General features: G+C 53.8%; 4 protein-coding genes across 4 annotated transcripts; 3 read left to right on the forward strand and 1 right to left on the reverse strand.

The window, feature by feature from the left end:
* Positions 1–1,464: 1,464 nt before the first annotated feature.
* Positions 1,465–2,313, forward strand: BDP81DRAFT_327357 (histone H2A.Z; the record flags this gene model as incomplete). The annotated part of the gene is made up of 3 exons (XM_060585133.1): positions 1,465–1,569; positions 1,911–2,042; positions 2,125–2,313. The coding sequence occupies 3 exons, from the start codon at positions 1,465–1,467 to the stop codon at positions 2,311–2,313; spliced, it is 426 nt and encodes a 141-aa protein (XP_060441702.1).
* A 3,304-nt stretch (positions 2,314–5,617) lies between these two features.
* Positions 5,618–7,587, reverse strand: BDP81DRAFT_327484 (R3H domain-containing protein; the record flags this gene model as incomplete). Its single annotated transcript, XM_060585143.1, has 4 exons — positions 5,618–5,673; positions 5,735–6,598; positions 6,651–7,173; positions 7,237–7,587. 4 exons carry the CDS (start codon positions 7,585–7,587, stop codon positions 5,618–5,620), a joined length of 1,794 nt encoding a protein of 597 aa, XP_060441703.1.
* Positions 7,588–7,787: 200 nt separating this feature from the next.
* BDP81DRAFT_76351 (uncharacterized protein) lies at positions 7,788–8,603 on the forward strand. Its single transcript, XM_060596252.1, has one exon. The coding sequence runs from the start codon at positions 7,988–7,990 to the stop codon at positions 8,564–8,566; it is 579 nt and encodes a 192-aa protein (XP_060441704.1). The 5' UTR covers positions 7,788–7,987; the 3' UTR covers positions 8,567–8,603.
* A 249-nt stretch (positions 8,604–8,852) lies between these two features.
* Positions 8,853–9,633, forward strand: BDP81DRAFT_435267 (uncharacterized protein). Its single transcript, XM_060591037.1, has one exon. The coding sequence runs from the start codon at positions 9,137–9,139 to the stop codon at positions 9,464–9,466; it is 330 nt and encodes a 109-aa protein (XP_060441705.1). The 5' UTR covers positions 8,853–9,136; the 3' UTR covers positions 9,467–9,633.
* Positions 9,634–19,339: the final 9,706 nt, after the last annotated feature.

Genomic DNA, 19,339 nt, shown 5'->3' on the forward strand with positions numbered 1-19,339 from the left:
ACGACAATAGACTGATATGGTTGAGACGCTGGCACCTTCGCACCTGGCGCCGGCTGCAGACTGAGAGCTCGAGAGACTTGTTGCCATAGTGGAGCAGATCCCGGATGAGACCCGAGCTCTTCCCGGTATTTTATGGGGCCGGTCATCCGATCGAATCCAGGCGGGGCCTGAGCTTCAGCTCGAAAGGTCAACCGTCACACGTGAGACTCCAGACTAGATGAAGCACCAGCCACGTCACGTGGTCTACAACGCCACAGGCTGTCACTAGCCTCGTGCGGGACGGTTTCTTGGTCTGCGTTTTGCGTCGACATCAAAGGCCAACATCAGCAACGATCATGTCAAGATGACAAGACTCACCTCCACGGCCCAAGACAGGCTGCATTTAGGCTCAGTTTGACCTACAGGCTACTTCCCATTGTTCTCTGAACTTTGCTTCGCTATCCTGCTGCAGTGCAGCGAGCTTGGCTGAAGCCTGCTGCTGGCATCCGTCGCAGAGCCTCACTTGGAGGTTGGCTCAAGGTATGTGTTTCTTTGCCGCCACGGCGTCTCCTGGATTCCAGGTGATTTGCTCGAGTTGAGCAGGTGTTTCTCCTTCTTCTTGCCTCATTTCTGGCATTCTGAGCAATGTAACATGGCGAGTGCCATGTATTTACGTCCTGGGCGGCAGGCTCTCTTGCCTCGCTCATCAGACTCACTCACAGCCCGCCCGGGCCAAGCACCTCAAGGTTCCCGGCTCCTTCGATGCGGCTCGGGTAAACTTCGGCAGCCGCGTCCAAATTCGCAACATTCCGGCAATAACATTTTGTCAACAATTTCTGGGCACCGGACGCTAGCGCCATAACACAGCCATCCACAACAGAGCTCCAACCGACGAATAGGAACAGCCGACAGCTCACCAGCAAAACTCTGAGCAAGGAGGCAGCACAGAGGTGCAGGAGCAGCAGAGGTGTGCAAGGTGGTCATACCTTCCTTACCTTTGGGAAGCAGCAGAAGCAGAGGCAGAAGCAGAAGCAGACACAGGCCGCGCCGTGGACTTGCTCAGAAACGAAAAGCACCGCAGAGACAAGCAGCACCACCAGCACCCATCGACGGCCGCCCCCCCCCCCCCCCCCTCTCGCACCTCCCACACCACACCGACCGCGATTTTCTTGCTCGCACCGAAGCTCCCTCGCTCCCATTCGCCCCCCTGTCCTCTTCTCCTGCCGTCACCGACGAACAACAACAATCACTGTCAGTCAGCCTTCGAACTAAATTTCTGCCATCTCCATCCACCTCCACCAAAGCTTCCCTCGACAACCCCTCCAACTCCAACCCAACACCGAAACAGTCTTCTTCGATAACAGTCCTTTTTTCTGAACCTTTTACTCGACACGCGCATCCCCACTTTGATCGAATCATCGGATCCAAAACTCGACTTCGAATTTATCTAAACTTTTTTTTCGCGCCCTCGCATCAACATCAACAATGGCCGGCGGCAAGGGAAAGTCTGGCGGAAAGACGTCCGGAGGCAAGGCTACGGCCGAAGTCCCCAAGAAGCAGCAGAGCCACTCCGCTCGCGCTGGTCTCCAGGTAAGTTGCGCTCTGCTGATGATGCGCCGGTTTTGCACGTCGATTTTTGGGCCCCGATATCGATCATCGACCGACTACCACCCGATTTCGACGCGTTCGACCGCAATACAAGTTAGAATCGTCCTCAAACCATCATCTAGTGTCGCGCAGCATCTTCCGCTTGCAATGGGGAACTTGCGCGATCACTTTCACGCTGCTAAGACAGCACTGGATGATGGACGGGATGCAGTCGCGTGCACGACGTCGTTGGGCTCGAAAATGATGGCGCAAGGCCCGGAACGCACGCAGCAATAAAAATTTCTCGACCAGCGGTCGCAGCATTGCTAACACGGACTTTCCAGTTCCCCTGCGGTCGTGTCAAGCGTTTCCTCAAGGCCAACACCCAGAACAAGATGCGCGTCGGTGCCAAGGCTGCCGTCTATGTCACCGCCGTCCTCGAGTATCTTACTGCTGAAGTCCTCGAGCTTGCAGGCGTAAGTTTCCCACCCCTTCCGGCGCACTCCGTTGACTCATCGGGGTCTCTGCCTAAATCTTTTGCTGACGCGCGCCCTGTAGAACGCCGCCAAGGACCTCAAGGTCAAGCGTATCACTCCCCGCCATCTCCAGCTTGCCATTCGTGGTGACGAGGAACTGGACACCCTGATTCGTGCCACCATCGCGTTTGGTGGTGTTCTGCCACACATCAACCGCGCGCTCCTCCTCAAGGTCGAGCAGAAGAAGAAGGCCAAGGCGCTCGAGGCATAAATTCCGCGTCTTGCACATCAACAACGACGTTGATATTCCCGGTTGGCTGTTTTCTCAGGACGGTTATTTGGGAGTGGTTCGGTCTCAAGGGATGCTTTTTTCTGCTTTCCTTACAACACTGGTCAGAAACGACGATGATGCAGGTGTGCCAGAGGTGGAATAATCTTTTCACAACATCTGGAAACATAGGAAGGAAGAGGCATGCAACGGTTCAGAGTTGCACGCAATTCCGTCTTGGACGTTCACGGGCACGGTGCTGGAAAAAGATGGTGCATGAGCCATCAGCACCTTGATCTTGACGATTGCAGGGTACTCAACTCGGGTACCTGCACTCAGAAACCCACGCAGATTCGCCTCGAGTCTGGCACTCACTCACAATGTACAACATTTCGAGGTTCCTGTTTCGGTTCCCAAGAAGGCACGCGCGGATAAGGCACTAGCTGATGGGCTTAGGTAGATGAATAAAACTGTAATGGGGGTACGTATTTGGGTTTCGTCTACTGATGCAGCGCCCTTCTACTTGATTGTAGGATGTCCCTGGAAATCTATCCATGTTGTATTCGTGAGCCAGCATATATGTACAATGGCCTGAATGTATTAACGGGGAACGCTGAAGCGTACGCGCTTGACTGTCTTCTCTCGCCTTGGTTGCATTCCCATCTGTCCAGGTCCAGCATACTCGCAAACAGGAGGCCACACCATGAGCCACGGCGGCGACCTCATCATCGAATCCCTCGCCCTCGCCCGTGGGCCACCGCGATTTCTCCACTTCAAGTGTTCCGCCATGAAGTAGACGTACTCTGCATTTTCATCATCCAGGCTGAGCAAAGCCTTATCTCTCATGAACAGGCGAGAGATGTATAACGGCCCCGTCTTTGGAGGTTCCTCAATCTTGTTGGAGTGAACGCGGCCGCAGTGGAGGCAGCGGTTGGTGCAGGTGAAGCGGTATCTTCTGCGGCTGCCGCATTTGCAGCAGGTCCATTTACGTTGGACTTTGACGTGGCGGCGTGTTGGTGTTGATATTATTCTTGGTGCGTCGGAGTCGGAGGATGAGGATGAGGATGAGGACGAGGATGAAGATGGAGATGGAGGTGGTGACGAGGTTGGTGTTGGAGGGGTTATGGTGATTTGTACGATGATTGCGTCTGGTTCGGGTGGTGAGTCGGAGGGGGGGGGGGTGTTAATAATGATAATGAGGGTCCACGATGGCTGGATTCGTTTACTTGGAGATGGTCGGCCATGCTACGTCCACCTCCAACTTCAACTCCGCGAAGAGCGCTTCCGATGACGGAGATCTCGGGTGATGGATCTTGTTGTTCATCCAAGTTAAAGAGGTAGAATTAGGCTCTCCGTCGACTTCGACGATGGAGAATGAATACAGCAACATTGACCTAGAGTTGAAAGTGTGTAAGCGTGTGTGTGTATCATCTCCATGATATCTGGGTTTTCTTACGAGTACGAGCGAGAGAATTAGCCACATTGTGAATAAGAACGATATCTCGTTGTCAAGGTATGGTAGACTCAACGAGTTCAAGCAGCTGACTGCCCCCCATCATCAATAACCATCCTGGCCCTTTTTAAGGTATAACCAGTCTTCGGAGTCCGGCTGGTCCTTCCTGCCCGTATCCTTTACCCGCCATCTGTCATGCACATCACAACCCGTTTCATGAGACAAAGGATCGACTTTACCGCCTGCTCACCCACCCACTGAAATGTCACGAAATGTCGTGAAACAGAACATGAACTGTGCCCTTCTTTGTAAGAACAGAATCTTGACCCAAGACCCCCAACTTGTGATTTATACCAGGCATCTTTTCCTCAGGTACGTGCGGTAGATTTGAACAACCAGAACCTCACAATAAAGAAATCCTCAGGTCCTCTTCGCGTGCCGTCCTCACAATAAGCACCATGGCCAAGAGACTCGGTATCAAATCAAACGCAGTATATTTGACAAGGCGCAAAATAGCATAGGTAAGCTGCCTAGTGTGTGCGGCTCTCTCTCGGTACATCGTCATCCTCTCTCTTCATCAAAATTATCTTTGTGCCGATGCACATTACACGCAAATAGTTTGGCCAGTCCTCGCATCTGCCATCTCATCTCTCTCGTGTCTTGTTTCTCCTTTGGAAAATATCGACATTGGATCGTCCACTGATCTCGTCCTGTCATCCCTGCTTCAGATGCTCACAAATGCATGTAAATCCAACGAAAAAAAAAAAACACGGAAAACTCTAGCAGTAGTAGTAGGTCGATCAAAAGACCACACAAAACACGACCAATCGGCCCCCAATGCAGCCTCAACGCCAATGTCCCCGCCGAAGTCGTCCCGAAAGACCATCCATGGGGACGCTCAAAGCATTCCATGGACGACTCTTTGCAAATTGAGACAAAGAGTAGTTCGAGGGGTTCAGGGCCGGGGGGACATGAAGACCAGATAGTGAAGAAAATCAGGAAATGCCGGCGCGTTAGAAAAGACGCCCAAAATCAAATCAAACTTGTTTTTTTCGTCGGTGAGCCCAATCAAGAGCTGGCATTGTTTTCCGAAGCCGACAATCAACCGATCTTGGCCGTCAAAAGAGGGTCCAAAGGCAACATCAGTCTTGGGTCGTCTTGATCAAAACTTGCCGAACCGTGGTAATTAGGTGGGTATAGTCATGGTCGCCGAAAGGCATGGTCTCGTCATCCAAAAAGAAGCGGCTTTTGTCGAGCATGCTGGTACAGCTATCTAGACATAAAGAGGTCGTAACAGCGTATTCATCGTCAAGGGTGGTTCATATGCTCCCGCGCGCCATGAAAGGAGGTATGGCGGGGAAACAGGAGGGTATAGGGGGACCGCCCATGGGCCTTTTTTTGCCATGTCGAAATGGTTGCCCATATCAGGTATTTTTCTTGTATCCAAGTTTCTTTTCCGTTCATCCTTCTCTGGTCGTTGAAACAGCCATGAGCCAAGGTTTCCTTGCCGGGCGGGTGCCGTGAATCCGAAGTTGGATGCCGCCGCGACACTGGGAATTCTTCTATCCACCAAATCCGAGACGGCCGAGCGAAAGATCATGACGCTGCCAAAGGCTCGTGTCCAACAAATCATCATTATAAGCAATATGGATGTGGTTGTGGGGGAGTGTCCATCATGAAAAGCAATGGTAGGTATAACACAGGGTGGGGGTTTGTCGATTACCGCGAGCTGCGGTGTGCTGCGGTGAACTCGTCGAATGTCGTTTGTAGTCTCTATGCGTCGCGAGTCATGAATCGTTTCCTCATTGTAATGGTTGTCGTGGCAGTCTCGGCGAGGTTAATTATGGTTCTTGTCTAGTGGAATCGAGATGCGCCGGCGCTTCCAGCACGGGGTGCGTTGTCGGAAGAGTCTGTCATGGGATTAGTTTCTTGAACTCGACATTGACTTTTGGCAGACAAATAGAGACTTACCGCTTCCACGTTGCATGTGGCCGTTGGAGCGGTTGCGGCCGCTGAAGCCGGCGGAAGTTTCCCACTCGGGGCCTCTGGGCTGCCTCTCGGGTGCGTTGCGGTTGCCGCTGTTGGCACCGGGGCGCTGGCTTCCAATAGCACCAGGAGTGCTTCGCGCCTGGGAATGAGCGGCCGACTCGTAGGAGCCAAGGTTGAGTCCACCAAGCGAACTGAGCAGGCTGCTGTCGGTACCAGGAGTGCCGACCGTACCAGAGGTAGGCGTCAGGTTGGGAGTGGCAAGCGCGGCGGACTGGTTGACACCTCCGTTGTAGTCGCCGAAGCGGGCACCCGAGTTGCCAGACTGGGGAATGTTCCCAATGCCGTTCATGGCCGTCAAATAGCTCGAAGAGGACGCAGACGGGCTAGGGCTGAAGGATCGCAGATCAGCGAAGCTCTTGGCAGCGCGAAGGTTGGCAAGGCCATTTCCATCAGGGCTTCCGGGGAGCTCCAGGGTCGGACCTTGGCGGCCCATGGCATGGGAATAGTTGGTGCTGGCGCTCCGGGCCTCCCTGTCAGCAGCGAAGTCGAAGGTGGCTGCCCTGCTGAGGCCCTTCTTGTGGTAATCCAAACCGACAGCGGGGGAGTGGATCTGCGCTGTGGGTGAGGGGAGCTGGCGCTTGACAACGTGAATCTGGCGCGACTCGGCCTCTCCCACAGAGTTATGCTCTAGGCCCATGTGATGGGCGAGGATGTGGATCCGACGGCGCTGCTCGGGGGCAACCGAGTTGGGGAAGATGAGAATTTCACGGCTGGTGTCACGCTTAAACAGAGTAAGCTCGGTGTAGAATTCGAGAGTCTCGGGATCGTTGAGATCAATATCTCCCTCTACAAAGTCAGTCAGCAGGTGTCAAATGAATCTCATGGCTTCAAAACGTACCGAGGGGAGCGCGGGGAGGGTTGCTGGAGACGCTGTTCAGGGTCTGCAGAGACGGCTGCTGGTGCAGCATCGGGGCGCGGTGCTGTTCTTCAAGTTGACCACGTCGTTCCCTCTTCTCGCGCTCGATACGCTCTCGCTCAGCCTCTGGCAGCATCTTCTTGTACTCGACCCTCAACTTTCGGCCGTGGACCTCCATACCGTTCATGGCGTCGATGACAATCTTGGTATCTTCGGGGGACTGGAAGTTGGCAAAGGCCAAACCACGGAACACGCCGTTGTCGAAGTGGTAATTGAAGGCGTAGGGCTGGGGCAGGTGCATCTCCAACATGACGGCGGCAAGCGTCTCCTTTCGCACGGCGAAGGGGATGTTCTTGATAACAATGGCAGTAGGGATCAGCTGCTCTTCCGTCTGCGAGCTGGGACGCATATCACCCTGTCCGTCGTAGCGGAGGCCATTCGACATTCCACCGTTGAGGCCGGAGCCATATGAGCCGTGCATGCCGAGTCCTTGATCGGTCCAGTTCTTACGGGCGGTCAGATCACGACTACACTGCAGAGAGCGGAGAGATGAGGAAAAAAGACTTACGGTGGGGAGAGCGGCTCGGCGATTGACGCTCCTCTGTCTGTTGGCGCCGTTCATGGCACCGTTGACGGTCGCGACACCACCAGCATTGTAGTTCCAGGCCTGGCTGTTGTCCAGCATATATCCTCCGGGCATTCCATTCGCAGACATTTGATCCATGGCTCTGGGGTTGTAACCAAGGCGGTCGGAAGGAAACAGAGCAGAGGAACCCAAGCCGTTATCGAAAGGTCGCTGGGCCTGACGAGGAAGGGACAGACCAGATTGAAAGCCGCCCGCATACTGCCTCGAGGAGCTCGGGGAGCGATTCGGGGGGGCTGAGTAGTCGAGATACATGTCGTGTTGTTGCTGGCTCATTGTCTTCTTTTTTTTTTCCGTTTTTCGAGATGTAGACCCGGGGACGGCAGCTACTGGATTTGATGACCAGTAACCCGTGTGATGTGCCGACGGGGAGCGGGAGGGAGGAGGAGAAGGCGGGAGGGCGGTAATGCGGATGTGTGAGGGAGATGCAGGTTGGGTTGGCAAGGGGGGCCAGTTGGCAGATGCAGCGAAAAAAGCCCTCGACAAAACCGACCGACTGACGTGTGGACAACGCGAGTGAGCCCAGGGACTGACAGGGAATCGGCGACTTCAGGAAATGGCGGGCGATGCGGAGCAGCAGTACTTTCGCTAAAGCCAAAGTGACAGCAACACGCAAAAAGGCGGCGTCGGTCGGGGACGGAGGCAGCGGCAGCAACCTTGATTGCTGTGCGATGCAATGCAGTGTGCAAGTGCAGTTCACCAAACACGCAGCATGCAACAGAAAAGTCGCAGGAAGTTTTTCTCTCGTGTGTGGATGGACGGCCGTTCGCTCGTTCGGATCGCTCGTCGTTATAGTCGTGCAGAGACCCCCTCCGAAAATGGGTCAGGAAAAAAACAGGTTGGGAGGAGATGCGAGCAGCCGAGAGAGAAGAGGAAGGAAAAAAAAGTCGCACGCTGTGACCAGGACCAGAAAAAATGCCGTGGTGGATGTTATGTAGGGGCGTGGGGGAGGGCGAGCGGTCCAGTCAATGGTATGGAAAAGGTATGTGGCGGGCTCCTTGCGGGATGGGCGCAAGCGGGCTGGTGCTTGCTTTTTTGCTTTTGCCAGGATCTCCTTCTTTCAACTTCTCAACTTCTCTTTTGCTTGGCTTGGCCCTGGGGGGGGCTCGTTCGCTCGTTTTTTCCGCCGAAGACGCAGGTCACGCAGTACCAGAGACACAGACGCAGTCGCAGTCGCAGTCGCAGACGCGGGTTGCAGACGCTTGACACGCGATCGCTTGGGGATTGGTGTGTGGTGCGCCTTGATTCAAGGTAGGATAGGGCAAGGCGCAAAGGGGTGTGTTTGTATTCCCTTGGTTGGTGGTGCGTAGGTACCTTGGGTAATAGATGCTAAGGTATGTGGGAGGAGGGAGGTGAATAATAGGGAACGGGTTGGGAGAGGATAAGATAGATAAATAAGAGGGACGGAGGAACGATGAGGTGACCGACGCTACTACTTTTTTTTGCCTGGTGTTGAGGCTCAAAAAAGGTCAAAAGGTCGAAGGAGGAGGATGATGATGAACCGTGAGGGAGGGGGGGTGAAGGGGAGGTTAAAGAGGATGGGAAGAGATTTGAGCGAGGAGGGAAAATTCGGTGCTGCTGCAGCATGGAAGGAGAAAAAAAAAAAGAAGCTGAAGTGACGAGGCTAAAAAGGGGAGCTTCTCTCTAAATTTTTTTTTCTGGTCCCCTCTCCCCTTCCTTTGGATTTGCAGTTTCTCTTTCTCTCTCTCTCCCGTCACTCACTTTCAACCCCCGTTGTCGACAATGGGACCCAGTGAACACAGCTGATGAAATGGGCCCCCACCGAACGGACGGGGACTAGCCAACGGGGATCCAAAGAGACTTGATGAAGTTCAAGCCAGGGCAGTGTGGGAAAGAAGAAGGGTGTGGCAACGACCCGAACGGCAGAAGGCAAAAGGAACACAGGCTTGACAAGGGCCCGGGAGGGACCACAACGGCAAGGAGAATGACTGACAGGGCAGAAAGAGACGGTGGAGGGAACAATTGGAAAATAGAGGAGCCCATTATGCGGTCTACACCACACTATCCGCACCTCACGGATACCTTTACCAGGAGGTCTAGGTCTCCACGACCAGGAGTCAAGGACCCAGCACCGGAGACTGACAGGGCAGGGCCAGATGCGAACCAGGGTCGGGGGATGGCCCAGGGCGACTGACGATGATGAGAGTCGTGCCTTGTCTATGTATCCGTATGTTTTTGTGCCTGAGACTTAGGTTGAGCCTCTCCAATGTAGTAGAGCAAGTCATATACAGAAAGTACCCGTTGGGGAGCTGCATCAACAACTCCAGGGCAACATGAGCTCACGCCGGTACAAGCAAGATTCCTCGCCTACCTTAGCACGCTTAGGTATCTTGCCTGAGCTGAGGTTGCTGAACATGAACAGACCTCAGATCTGACACTGACAGCGCCGCTAATAGCCCGTCCATCTGGCAGCGGGGACTGACATTCCCGAGGTCAGTGTGTCTTTTCTTCTTCGCCTTAGTGCAACCCACTAGAACCTGTCTCTGTAAAGTATCGCAGTACGGAGTACCTACGCATAGACAGACGGAGAGAGGGAACGAAAGTCTTCACCGTCTGGCTGGACTGGATGCCCCACCCCGGTCTCCTTCGGTTCGGCAAGGGTTCTCTGCCCAAGGTTTCCTCTGTACGATATGGCGAATCTCGGAACCTCCAAACCTCTTCACCCTCACCTGGGGCCCGCTGTCTGAGGAATTGGGGGTCCATGCCATGACCTCTGGGGTCCAGTCGGCTCGCCCAGAGCAACGTGCGGAAACAAGCCTAGCTATCCGTACCTTACCCAAGGCATCCCGCTGTCGCCCATTCAACTAGCCAGTCAGTCAGTCTTCGTACCTCTCCATCTTATTCACTCACTCACCACACTATCCGTAGTAGATAGGGTAATACTAGTGTCGGTCAGGGTCTGTTATTGTCATGGTCCATGGGCTCACACTGTAGACTTGATTAGCTTTGCCGCAATGGCGTTGGTGATGTTCCGTCTCAATCTATCCTGTCCTATCCTCTCCGTATCCGTCGTGACTGGCGGGGAGCCCGTTGACCCATCATTAAGTCTTGACGACAGGGCATAGTACAGAGTCCAGACACCTGTTCGTACCTTGTGAGGTCCGGATACTTTCGCATCTGGATGGCCACCTCCAAAATCATTCTCAACAGGCTGCGCCATCGTCATTCGCTTCTCTCCTGCTGCTCCGTTAGAACATGTTCCCAAGCTCGGCAAGGTTTGGTCATCTCGCAACACCTGAGGCTCAAGAGCCTTTATTCCCTTGGTTCTGCTGATGTACCTCTCGGTCTTGTGTCGAGAGAGTGTTGTTGATGCGAGAAGGAGCTGCGTGTTGACGCTGGCACTGACTCTGTTGCCCACGGCTATGACAATGTCTGACCGTCTGTCCCCCAGAGCCCGATACGCACATGGCTTGTGCCGTTGTAACTACCCGTTGTTGCCCTGTGCAAGTCGCAGGCGCACGCGGCAGACGGGAAGGAGACGGAGGAGCCCAGGCATTACCGCGGAGCTAGGTACCCCTGACAAACTGAGCGCGGTGCGGTGTGGTGTGCGTGGTAAGTGGATATGCCATGGTAATTATTGTGGTGGGCATGGTGAGAGAGGAGAGAAACGGCTCGTCTCGTCTTGCTCCGACTCGCCGCGTAGGAGTGCATCTCAGATGGCCGCAATAAATCGTGATATGTGTTCATGTGGCATGGCCAGGTATGTGTTTCCGTACTTTGTACACTCCTCTGTGGTCGACTAGTCGTGGAGGAGGAATCCCGTGCCGGAGGGAGTTGATTGGAAAAAAGGGAAGCTAAAGTGCCATGCCATGCCATACCCATGCTCGTACTCGTGCCCATAACCCTGGGTCTTGGATTGCCAATGGGCAAGGACCTGTCTCCAGAACAGTCAGAACTGTAAGGCAAGGTATTACTCCAGGCTCCGTATGTAGAGGCAGAGGTACCCTGAACGTTGAGGTAAGTAACCGTAGGAATAGACCAAGGATCCAAGTACCTCCATAGATGGACAGCCAATTATCCGTATTCGACAAAGGCTGGGTCCAACTCTCCAGACTTTCCTCCTCCCTTTTTCTTCCTCCATCTTCGCGACCACGAGCTGGACGGGTCATCATCTTTGGAGAGCAGTCGGCTCCGACACTGTCTGCCGTGATGGATCGTGGCTTTTGAGTGAGTCCACAGCGGGACGAAGGATCCTCAACGGATATTGGAGCTTCATGTTTCGCAGGGGCGGTGTCGTCGTATAGTACTCCGTAGATATCGAGCGACGATGAACTAACTGGGCCTCGAAGTACCGAACAGAAAGGGGGCAAGACGGAGCAAAGCGGCGCGACCGCCATTGTCGCCGCTGTCGCCTGGGAAATCGCAATCGGCCTGCGGTGAGTGGCCTACGGCGCGTGGTTCTTTATGCTTTGTGCGTGTTGCGTGGTGGTGGATCGAGTGGTGTATGTGTTGACATGAGGGGGGACCTCTTTCATCAGACACCGTTCTCTGGAAAAATGTGAAAGGTGGGTGGTGCTAGAAGATTGACCGTCGAATGCATTGCCTAAGGCAGGTAGGTACCTTGGGCATTAAACTACTGGATTCTGTCAAGATGAGAAAAGAGAAACTGGGAAGGTGATGTCGATTCTGCTATTGCCCTATAGGCAGGTAACCATCACGAACCAGAGAATGGGAAGTCACGATTGTGCCATGCCATGGTACGGCAGGAGAGAGATGCGTGATGCTTGCCTTCCTCTGCTTCTAGTGTCTACCTTAGGTACCTTCATATCTCTCAACCTGGAAGACTCGCCCGAATACGGCAATCAAGCTGTGTTTCCTTTGATTTTCCTTTTCAGAAGGCGGGGCAAGCAGAAATGGGAGGTTTATACTTGAGATGCACCGCACTTGCCTTTTTACTTGCAAGTTGCAGGCACGTTGCACCTTCTCTCGCTGTTGGGTCACAGACGGTTTGAGGTCTGTGGGCTGCCCGCGGTCTGTGGTCTGTGGTCCGTGGTTGCGTTTGGGAGGGAGGGGCGGGAAGGTGGCACGGGGACTACGGCTACTACCAGAACGATGGAGGGAGGGAAGGGCCCAGCCTGTGGGATAGGCCAGATGGGCAGGAACTTCCAAGGCCAGCAAGTCAGGTAGAAAGGCAGAAAGGCGGCGGCGGCGGCGGCGGCGGCGGCGGCGCTAGCACAGTGTCAGCTGCGATGGCGACGTCTGTCACTGGCTGGTGGTGCGCACTGGCACACCCATCTAAGAAATCGCCCCAGGCCAAAAGGAAGGAAGCCCCCCTCGTGCCTGTCGTTCCTGACCTGCCGTTGCGTGGTTGCCTCACACCGGTCCAACGTAATTTGAGTGGTCTTTCCGTCACCGTCCCGTGCGTTGCTAGGAAACACGCACAAAATCCACAAATTATCCCTCAATATAATAGTCTGCATCCAAGCTGTGCAGCCATGACTAGCCGACAGTGCGACAATATTACAACGGGCCAGCATGCGACTGTATACCTCTCTGATGATCTCCAACGGTGGACGGGCGGGAAGGGTTCCCCAAGGAATGCCGTTGAACCACACAACCAAACACGAAACGACGGTTTCTCTTCTTCCAGAAGGCGATGCTGCTGTGTCATTGCGGGCATCAGACGAACGAACCCACTGCAGCGTGGTTCGTTTACCAAAGTACTCATAGTATTCACTCGAGTTGTCATCGAGTAGGTTTCAATGCAAAGGACTGATCCGCTGTCGCCTAGAACACCGTATCAACTTCAAACTTTTGTCGTATTGTCTCCGACCGCCTTTCGGTGCCCATCACTGGCGTAGGGTATCTGTAGGTAGAGTTTCCCGTCGCCACCAGAGTCAGGAAGCTGCGACAAACTGTGAGTGAGTGTCGGGATTGGGTTTCGAGGGTTTGGAGTTTGGCTGAGAACTCAATAGTGAACACAACACACCTCAGGGACATGTTTTCGGATTCAAAGCATCCGCACTGAGGTATGGCTGACCAATCATAAGTTGTCTCCGTACGGATACTCCGTATATCTTTCAGAGTGGAAAATCATGATTGTCTGTGCCTGCATCACCAGAGTTGTGTTGTGCAGGAATGGAGAAGGCACGCCGCACGACACTTTCCAGACACAGCAATGACAGCCAATCGCAGCCAATGGCAACCGAGGAAATGCCGAAGGGAGTCTCTCCACAAGTCCACGCCGCGAACTTCGGTACCTAAGGTACTGCAGCGCGCACCAATCCCAATCCATTTGCACCGGCAGCGAGCAAGACATGCATACCCAAGGTACCTTACCTTACACAGTAGGTACCGTGGTACTGTGCACTTGCTGCTGTGTAAGAAGTACGTACTGAGTACCAGAATCAGTTTCAAACTTCCAACACCAACGTCGAGATATCTCTCCAATACGGACACCTACTCAAACTTTGGCTACGCGTCTCTGCGATACCACACAACTACAACCTAATAGTCGGCCACTCTGTTCTTCTTGCCCACTTGCTTTCATCGGCACCGGCTTGGGTTCCAATCGACCCCCCCAAGACTCCCAGCCAGCCACGGTGTGTAGTCGCAATGTTATCAACCTATGAGAGAGCACCCCCTGAGTCGTCGACAAGGCACTCGTAGCACTTGCAGCAAAACATGCATGCCGCCCCCATTCCTCCGCATCATATCGAGATACGAAATCACTGCACAACAAGCGCGACAAGGAACACAAGCACAGGAACATACCCGCTGAGACAACGCCGACATGGGCAAACTGCAAGCACAGGGCTCCCCGAGAAGTAATTCCATCCTGGCAAGCCTGAGGCATTGGGGCAATCGCTCTTTCAATCACCATCATCTCCTCGAGCCTCCTCCATTTCTTTCAGCTCCACGAGTCCGCCCGCGTCTGCAGCGTCAGACACCGCGCGCCGTCTTCCCTCGACGACTTTGCTCCCTACCCCTGTCTTTGAAGCCCCTCTGTCACCCCTTCTGTCCGTACCGACTATTACGGAGTACGGAGTAGAGGAATCTCGCGTCGTCTGGCATTCCTCATGAAGTTGTGATAGAGACTTCCCAAATACAAGGACACCGGCAGCACAAAGACTCCGCATCTCTCGCGCCGTTCCGTTTCACCAAAAGTAAAGGCCCTTCGGCACACCCGCCATGACGGGTCGATTCCGTGCCTGTCGCATCCATCCATTGACGATCCAGCACCTCGGACGTGGGACCCAATTCGCGTGGCACATTGTCCAGGGTCTTTGTCCTCCATCGCCATCCACAGCCGCCTTACTCCCATGATTTCCCGTCCACCAAACAGGTGTCCGTACGTACGAACTACGGAGGACAAATGCTATACGGACTCACGGAGTATGGTTCTCAAACTTGTACCTTGGGCCAGCCCATTTGCCATCTCTTCACATTTCTGGACTTAACCCATGGTGGGGCATGTTAGCACTATTCAGCGGACGAGGCCGGGTGGTCCCTCAAACGTCCCCCGCAGGCCATATCCATCCCGTTTGGTCTCTACGAAGTACGTACGGAGTATCATTGCATATCTCGACACCCGAGATTCTCGACAAGAAATCGAGGTAACGCAAGATCCGGGGGCGTTTTGCAGCATCAGGAAATTGGTTGCACATTAGGTACCTGCAGTTGCCTCGCCAGCTACCTAGCACGAATGCATCGCTTTGGCGATGCGCTGAGAAGCTGGCTGCTGCAATGTCACCTCGAAAAGCAAAGCTGGCCAGGCAAAGGAAACAACGATACGAGGTGTTCGTCAGTGTTCCCATAGTGCTACTCGAATCTTCATCGACAACAGCCTAGCACGCCTAGGTTCTCCTCGCACGCGAACCTGGCACACCTGCCCTGACGTCTTCGGGCCGTCACGCTGGGCCCAGATCTACACGCCTAGTCCTCCAAGATGCTCCTAGTGACCGTCGACTTCAAGGCACAGAGAGCCGCCTGACGTCTCAGCTATGTAAATCCGTGAGGATCAATTCGACCCGGAGCGAGATCGACAAAAGGACTCAGACCCGGGAGACGCTTCTTCTTCTGCTCCACTGCTTCCAAAGTTCCGTACCAAGGATGACGGTCGCCAATTCCTTGGTAATAATCTAGGGTTCGTGAACCCCTATTCCAGCCCCTGGCTATCGTCACGATGCTTGCAACACGCAAATCGGTCAACTATTGTAGCCATACACTGGACCCGGGAGACGGATACTCTATCCCCTATTTCGAATTGGCAAATGGGGCGGTCAAAGTCTAGCGGCCTAATTTCCATCTCCCCGCTTGATTCCAATAGCTCCGGATTTTCTGCAACCTTCTTAGGGCCTGCAGTTTTTCCCATAATAGCAAGCATTTATACAACGACTGGAGGTTACAAGATATTCATCCCGGCGAGAATCACGATCTCACGATTAAGTCGGGCCTGAGCTTCGGACTATGGAAGAGACGGTAGATTTCGACACTAGGATGCATCGTCGCACAAAATCGCCCATACGCCGCAACGCGCCGTCACGCGCCGTCACACGGCACTCGCCTTGCACAAAATGTGCCGGACCCTGGTATTCCATGCTCCGCATCCCCGTTCAACATCCCTGCTGTTCACGAGATGCGAGATGGGGGATGGAGCTTAATCTTACCCACCGACCGGTGCGCTGCGCCGCCACAGCGAATGTCTCCGGAGCGGCCCCGACTCGCCAGTTTGCCTTACAAGATTCTACGGGTACAGATACATGGATGATGATGGGCTCAGCCTGCCTTCCTTCTCCTATTGAATAGGACCACATCACCAACGATCAAGGCAGGTATCTTCTTTCTGATGACCGTAATGATACCGATTTGGTCATTCCGATCTTGCCTCCAGCTTGCTCCTGGAAAACGGAGACCCAATATTGGCTTCTAGAAACGTTGCATCAAGCCAACAACCCAAGAGCATTGCAGGTCACCGGTTTCTTCCAAATGCGTCAACGATGCCCAGTCAGCGCTTTCGATTGGCCGATCCAGGACACGATCCTACCATGATAGCTCCCTTGGGCCTGTCCAATGGTGGGTATCAGCAAGGCGATGGTGGCTTACACAAGACCGGATTGTTCAAAGCCGCTCCCCGAAGGCTGCGCAAACTAAGCAAGCCCTAAACGGAGATACCTAGTGTATCCGTAGTTCCGTACACAGTCCAAGAGATGCATTGCTGCGAGCCTGCGACAGGATAATTACACTACTACGCTCGCTTGGTGCGATAATGTGAGAAGTGCTCGCTCTATCCGTATACCTATGCGCCGTTACAGCCAACCCGCGGTGCTCGTACACTCCTGATGGACGGCACTTGCCTCTCACCAACCAGCTACAAAGATGACGAGCAACCGATGTCGCGTCGCATCTTGAGGCGCGCATCAAAACCTCGTTCGGCTCAGGCATGCAGGACGCGTTGTCGTGTAAGTTGACATCCCTCCCAATTTCCTCGTCGAAGCAGAAACCTCCCTGCCTGTCAATTAATCTCCATCTACCAGTACATGGGAAGTCCGGCTTGTGAGACATTCCACCGTCCACGAGGGACGCCTGGTTCCTAAATAGCAATAACAGGCTTGCTGCACCCGCATATCGAAATCACATTCAGAAATTCATCCGAGAAGACGTCTCATCGTTGTAGACTCTCGGCCAAGTACCTGTCCAATGTCTCGGTCAAGGTTCCTTATTACCGCCAGCGGCCCAGCGCATCTCGTCTCTTAATCAGACAATCATTGACCATTCACTGGTGGCCCCCATTTGCGAGGTTCCCCAACCCTCCAGTATCATCTCTCCGAACAGGGTTCCTAATAATACGGGTGGCAGTGCCATCTCTCATTTCACAAAACACGGTCGACCGTCCCCGTACCACGAATCGCACCAGACCCGGCCCAGGGCGTGCTTTGCGCATGGGGGATTCACTGAAAATGCCGCCTCGAAATTAAGACCGAAGGCGACACCACAGAATATATCGTCGGCAGGATAATGTGCGTTCACGATTCTGCGTCGTTTTAGCCAAGAGACGGAAATGCTTTCGATTGTCTGCCCTTGATGTCACGAGGCTGAAGTCTCGTGGAATTAGTCGTCTACGAACTCTATGATTTCTCCTCCGAGTATGGAAAGAGACGACGAATCCGTTCGACAGTGGACCTGCTCGCGATAGTCATTTCCATCCCACGTGATCGATGTGACACGCGGAAGAAGGCTACATATTCCGCTTATGCAAGGCGGGAAGCAAACATCACACAAATGGGGCCAAGCCGGGGCCCACGACCATGGTTCACTCGAGGGGCTGTGGTCAACCTGGTATCACCTCTGGTGTACGAAGTACGTACTCCGTACAATGCTGGAACAGCTGCCGGCGTACACAGTACTCACTATTCCGTACTCGACGTTCACGATCGTGTATCGGCCGGGTGCCTCACAGCGAAGTGGTACTTCGCTTGCAAGCGACGTGAACCCCATCATCTCCTTACTGTTCAGGAAGATGATCCCAAGTTTCCCAACCCCGTGAAGGTGGTCCCTTATTTCCTCGAAAGGTCGATCGGTCACATGGCAGTCTGTGCCACTGTGGTCAATCCCTAGATGACCCATCTTCCTCGCCAACCTCACGGCAAACAACGGCGACTCCCGTAATGGACTGCTTCCTTCAAAGTTCAGTGGCAACCCTGAGCGAGAGGAAAGTAACACCCTGCACATTTTGCGGGACTTGGGTCTGTGAACTTCACCTGTGCGTTCATGTCCATCCAACCGTTGGCGAGCATATTTCTATTTCGTACCGATCGTATGCTTCCAGACGGGATGACCGAACCGGCCACATAATGAGTGGTCTCGGTGCTAGTATTCGTACTCACAGCTTGTAGAAAACCGCGAGGCCCTAACGCAATATGGTGCTATAAGCCACGTCTGTTTGCCGCTACTATGCTTGGTGATTCCTACTTCGAGAATAGAACTCGAGGACCATGGACCGTTGGACGTATCCACTGTCCACCCTTGGCCCCGGCCAGGGATTCGGCTCCATCAAGAGCATCGTCGGGACCTTCGAGAATTTTTACCGAGACCAACAGAAAGTCTTCATGCCCGAGAGGCGAAAGACTAGCAACCCTGATGGGATCCAACGGCTTTAGGCTTCAAGTGGATTCATCCCAAAAAAATAATCTTTACATACTCCTTCATTCGACTCCACTCGCACGCATGAGCGCTTCGAGAAGCCCGGCTCGTTCCCGCGAAATGAGACCGTTGCTGCCGCGGTTGGAAAACGCGAGTCCACGAGGGTCTGCGCGTTGAGTGAGGAGGACAGGGGGGATGGAAAGGGCGCGTTAGATGATACGAGACGTGCGGCGAGAGTTCCCCAGGTCGAAGCCATCCAGCAGGCGCGATTTGTCTTTGTGAAGAGGCCGAATCGTTCGGCTGGTTCTCGTGTTTGCTGGGAAAGTCTCGTGAGGGTTGTTTCTTAAGAGAAAAGTTGCCTCTTGGCATCTTATATGCTGCGCTCGGTGCTTGAGGTCTTGATAGTTCAAAGGTCCCTGAGCGGAAACATTCAATCATTACATCGCCCAGAAGGCTTTAGATCCAAGGTAAAATTGAATAGTCTGTGGGATGAGAGTGCCATCGAGTCATGCTAAATGAGGCTTCCTGCAGCCTCGAAACCTTGACTGCTGCGGAGACCTCGTTGCGTCTGTCGGATCGATAGGCTCATCTTGGCGATTCAAGAGCTTGATGTTGGCTCTGCCAAGTGTTCGACAACTCGCGTGAAGCATTCTCGAGGACAGGAAAAGGATCGCTGAGCGCCGAAAAGGGGGTTCTTTACTCGCGGTCACCAAGAAGACGTATATTCAAGATACCTTGGGGACGATAGCATTCCCCCCATACGGTAGGTATCAAGACCGCCCTTCGATGACGTTGTCCGAAGCCAGCTAGCTCGGCTTTGTGAAGTGTAGAAAGGAGCACATGTTTGCATTGGAAGGAAGCCGGTGTCTTTTGAGCTTGAGATGGAGTTCGGCATGGTTTCCTACTTGCTTGGCCCCGGATACAC

The sequence above is a fragment of the Colletotrichum phormii genome, assembly GCF_030913505.1.
Source record: "Colletotrichum phormii strain CBS 102054 chromosome Unknown BDP81scaffold_19, whole genome shotgun sequence".
Classification (NCBI taxonomy): domain Eukaryota; kingdom Fungi; phylum Ascomycota; class Sordariomycetes; order Glomerellales; family Glomerellaceae; genus Colletotrichum; species Colletotrichum phormii.

Coding starts and splice junctions, on each gene's coding strand:
- BDP81DRAFT_76351 (XM_060596252.1), top strand. CDS start 7,988: ATGCAGTGTGCAAGTGCAGTTCACCAAACACGCAGCATGCAACAGAAA.
- BDP81DRAFT_435267 (XM_060591037.1), top strand. CDS start 9,137: ATGAAGTTCAAGCCAGGGCAGTGTGGGAAAGAAGAAGGGTGTGGCAAC.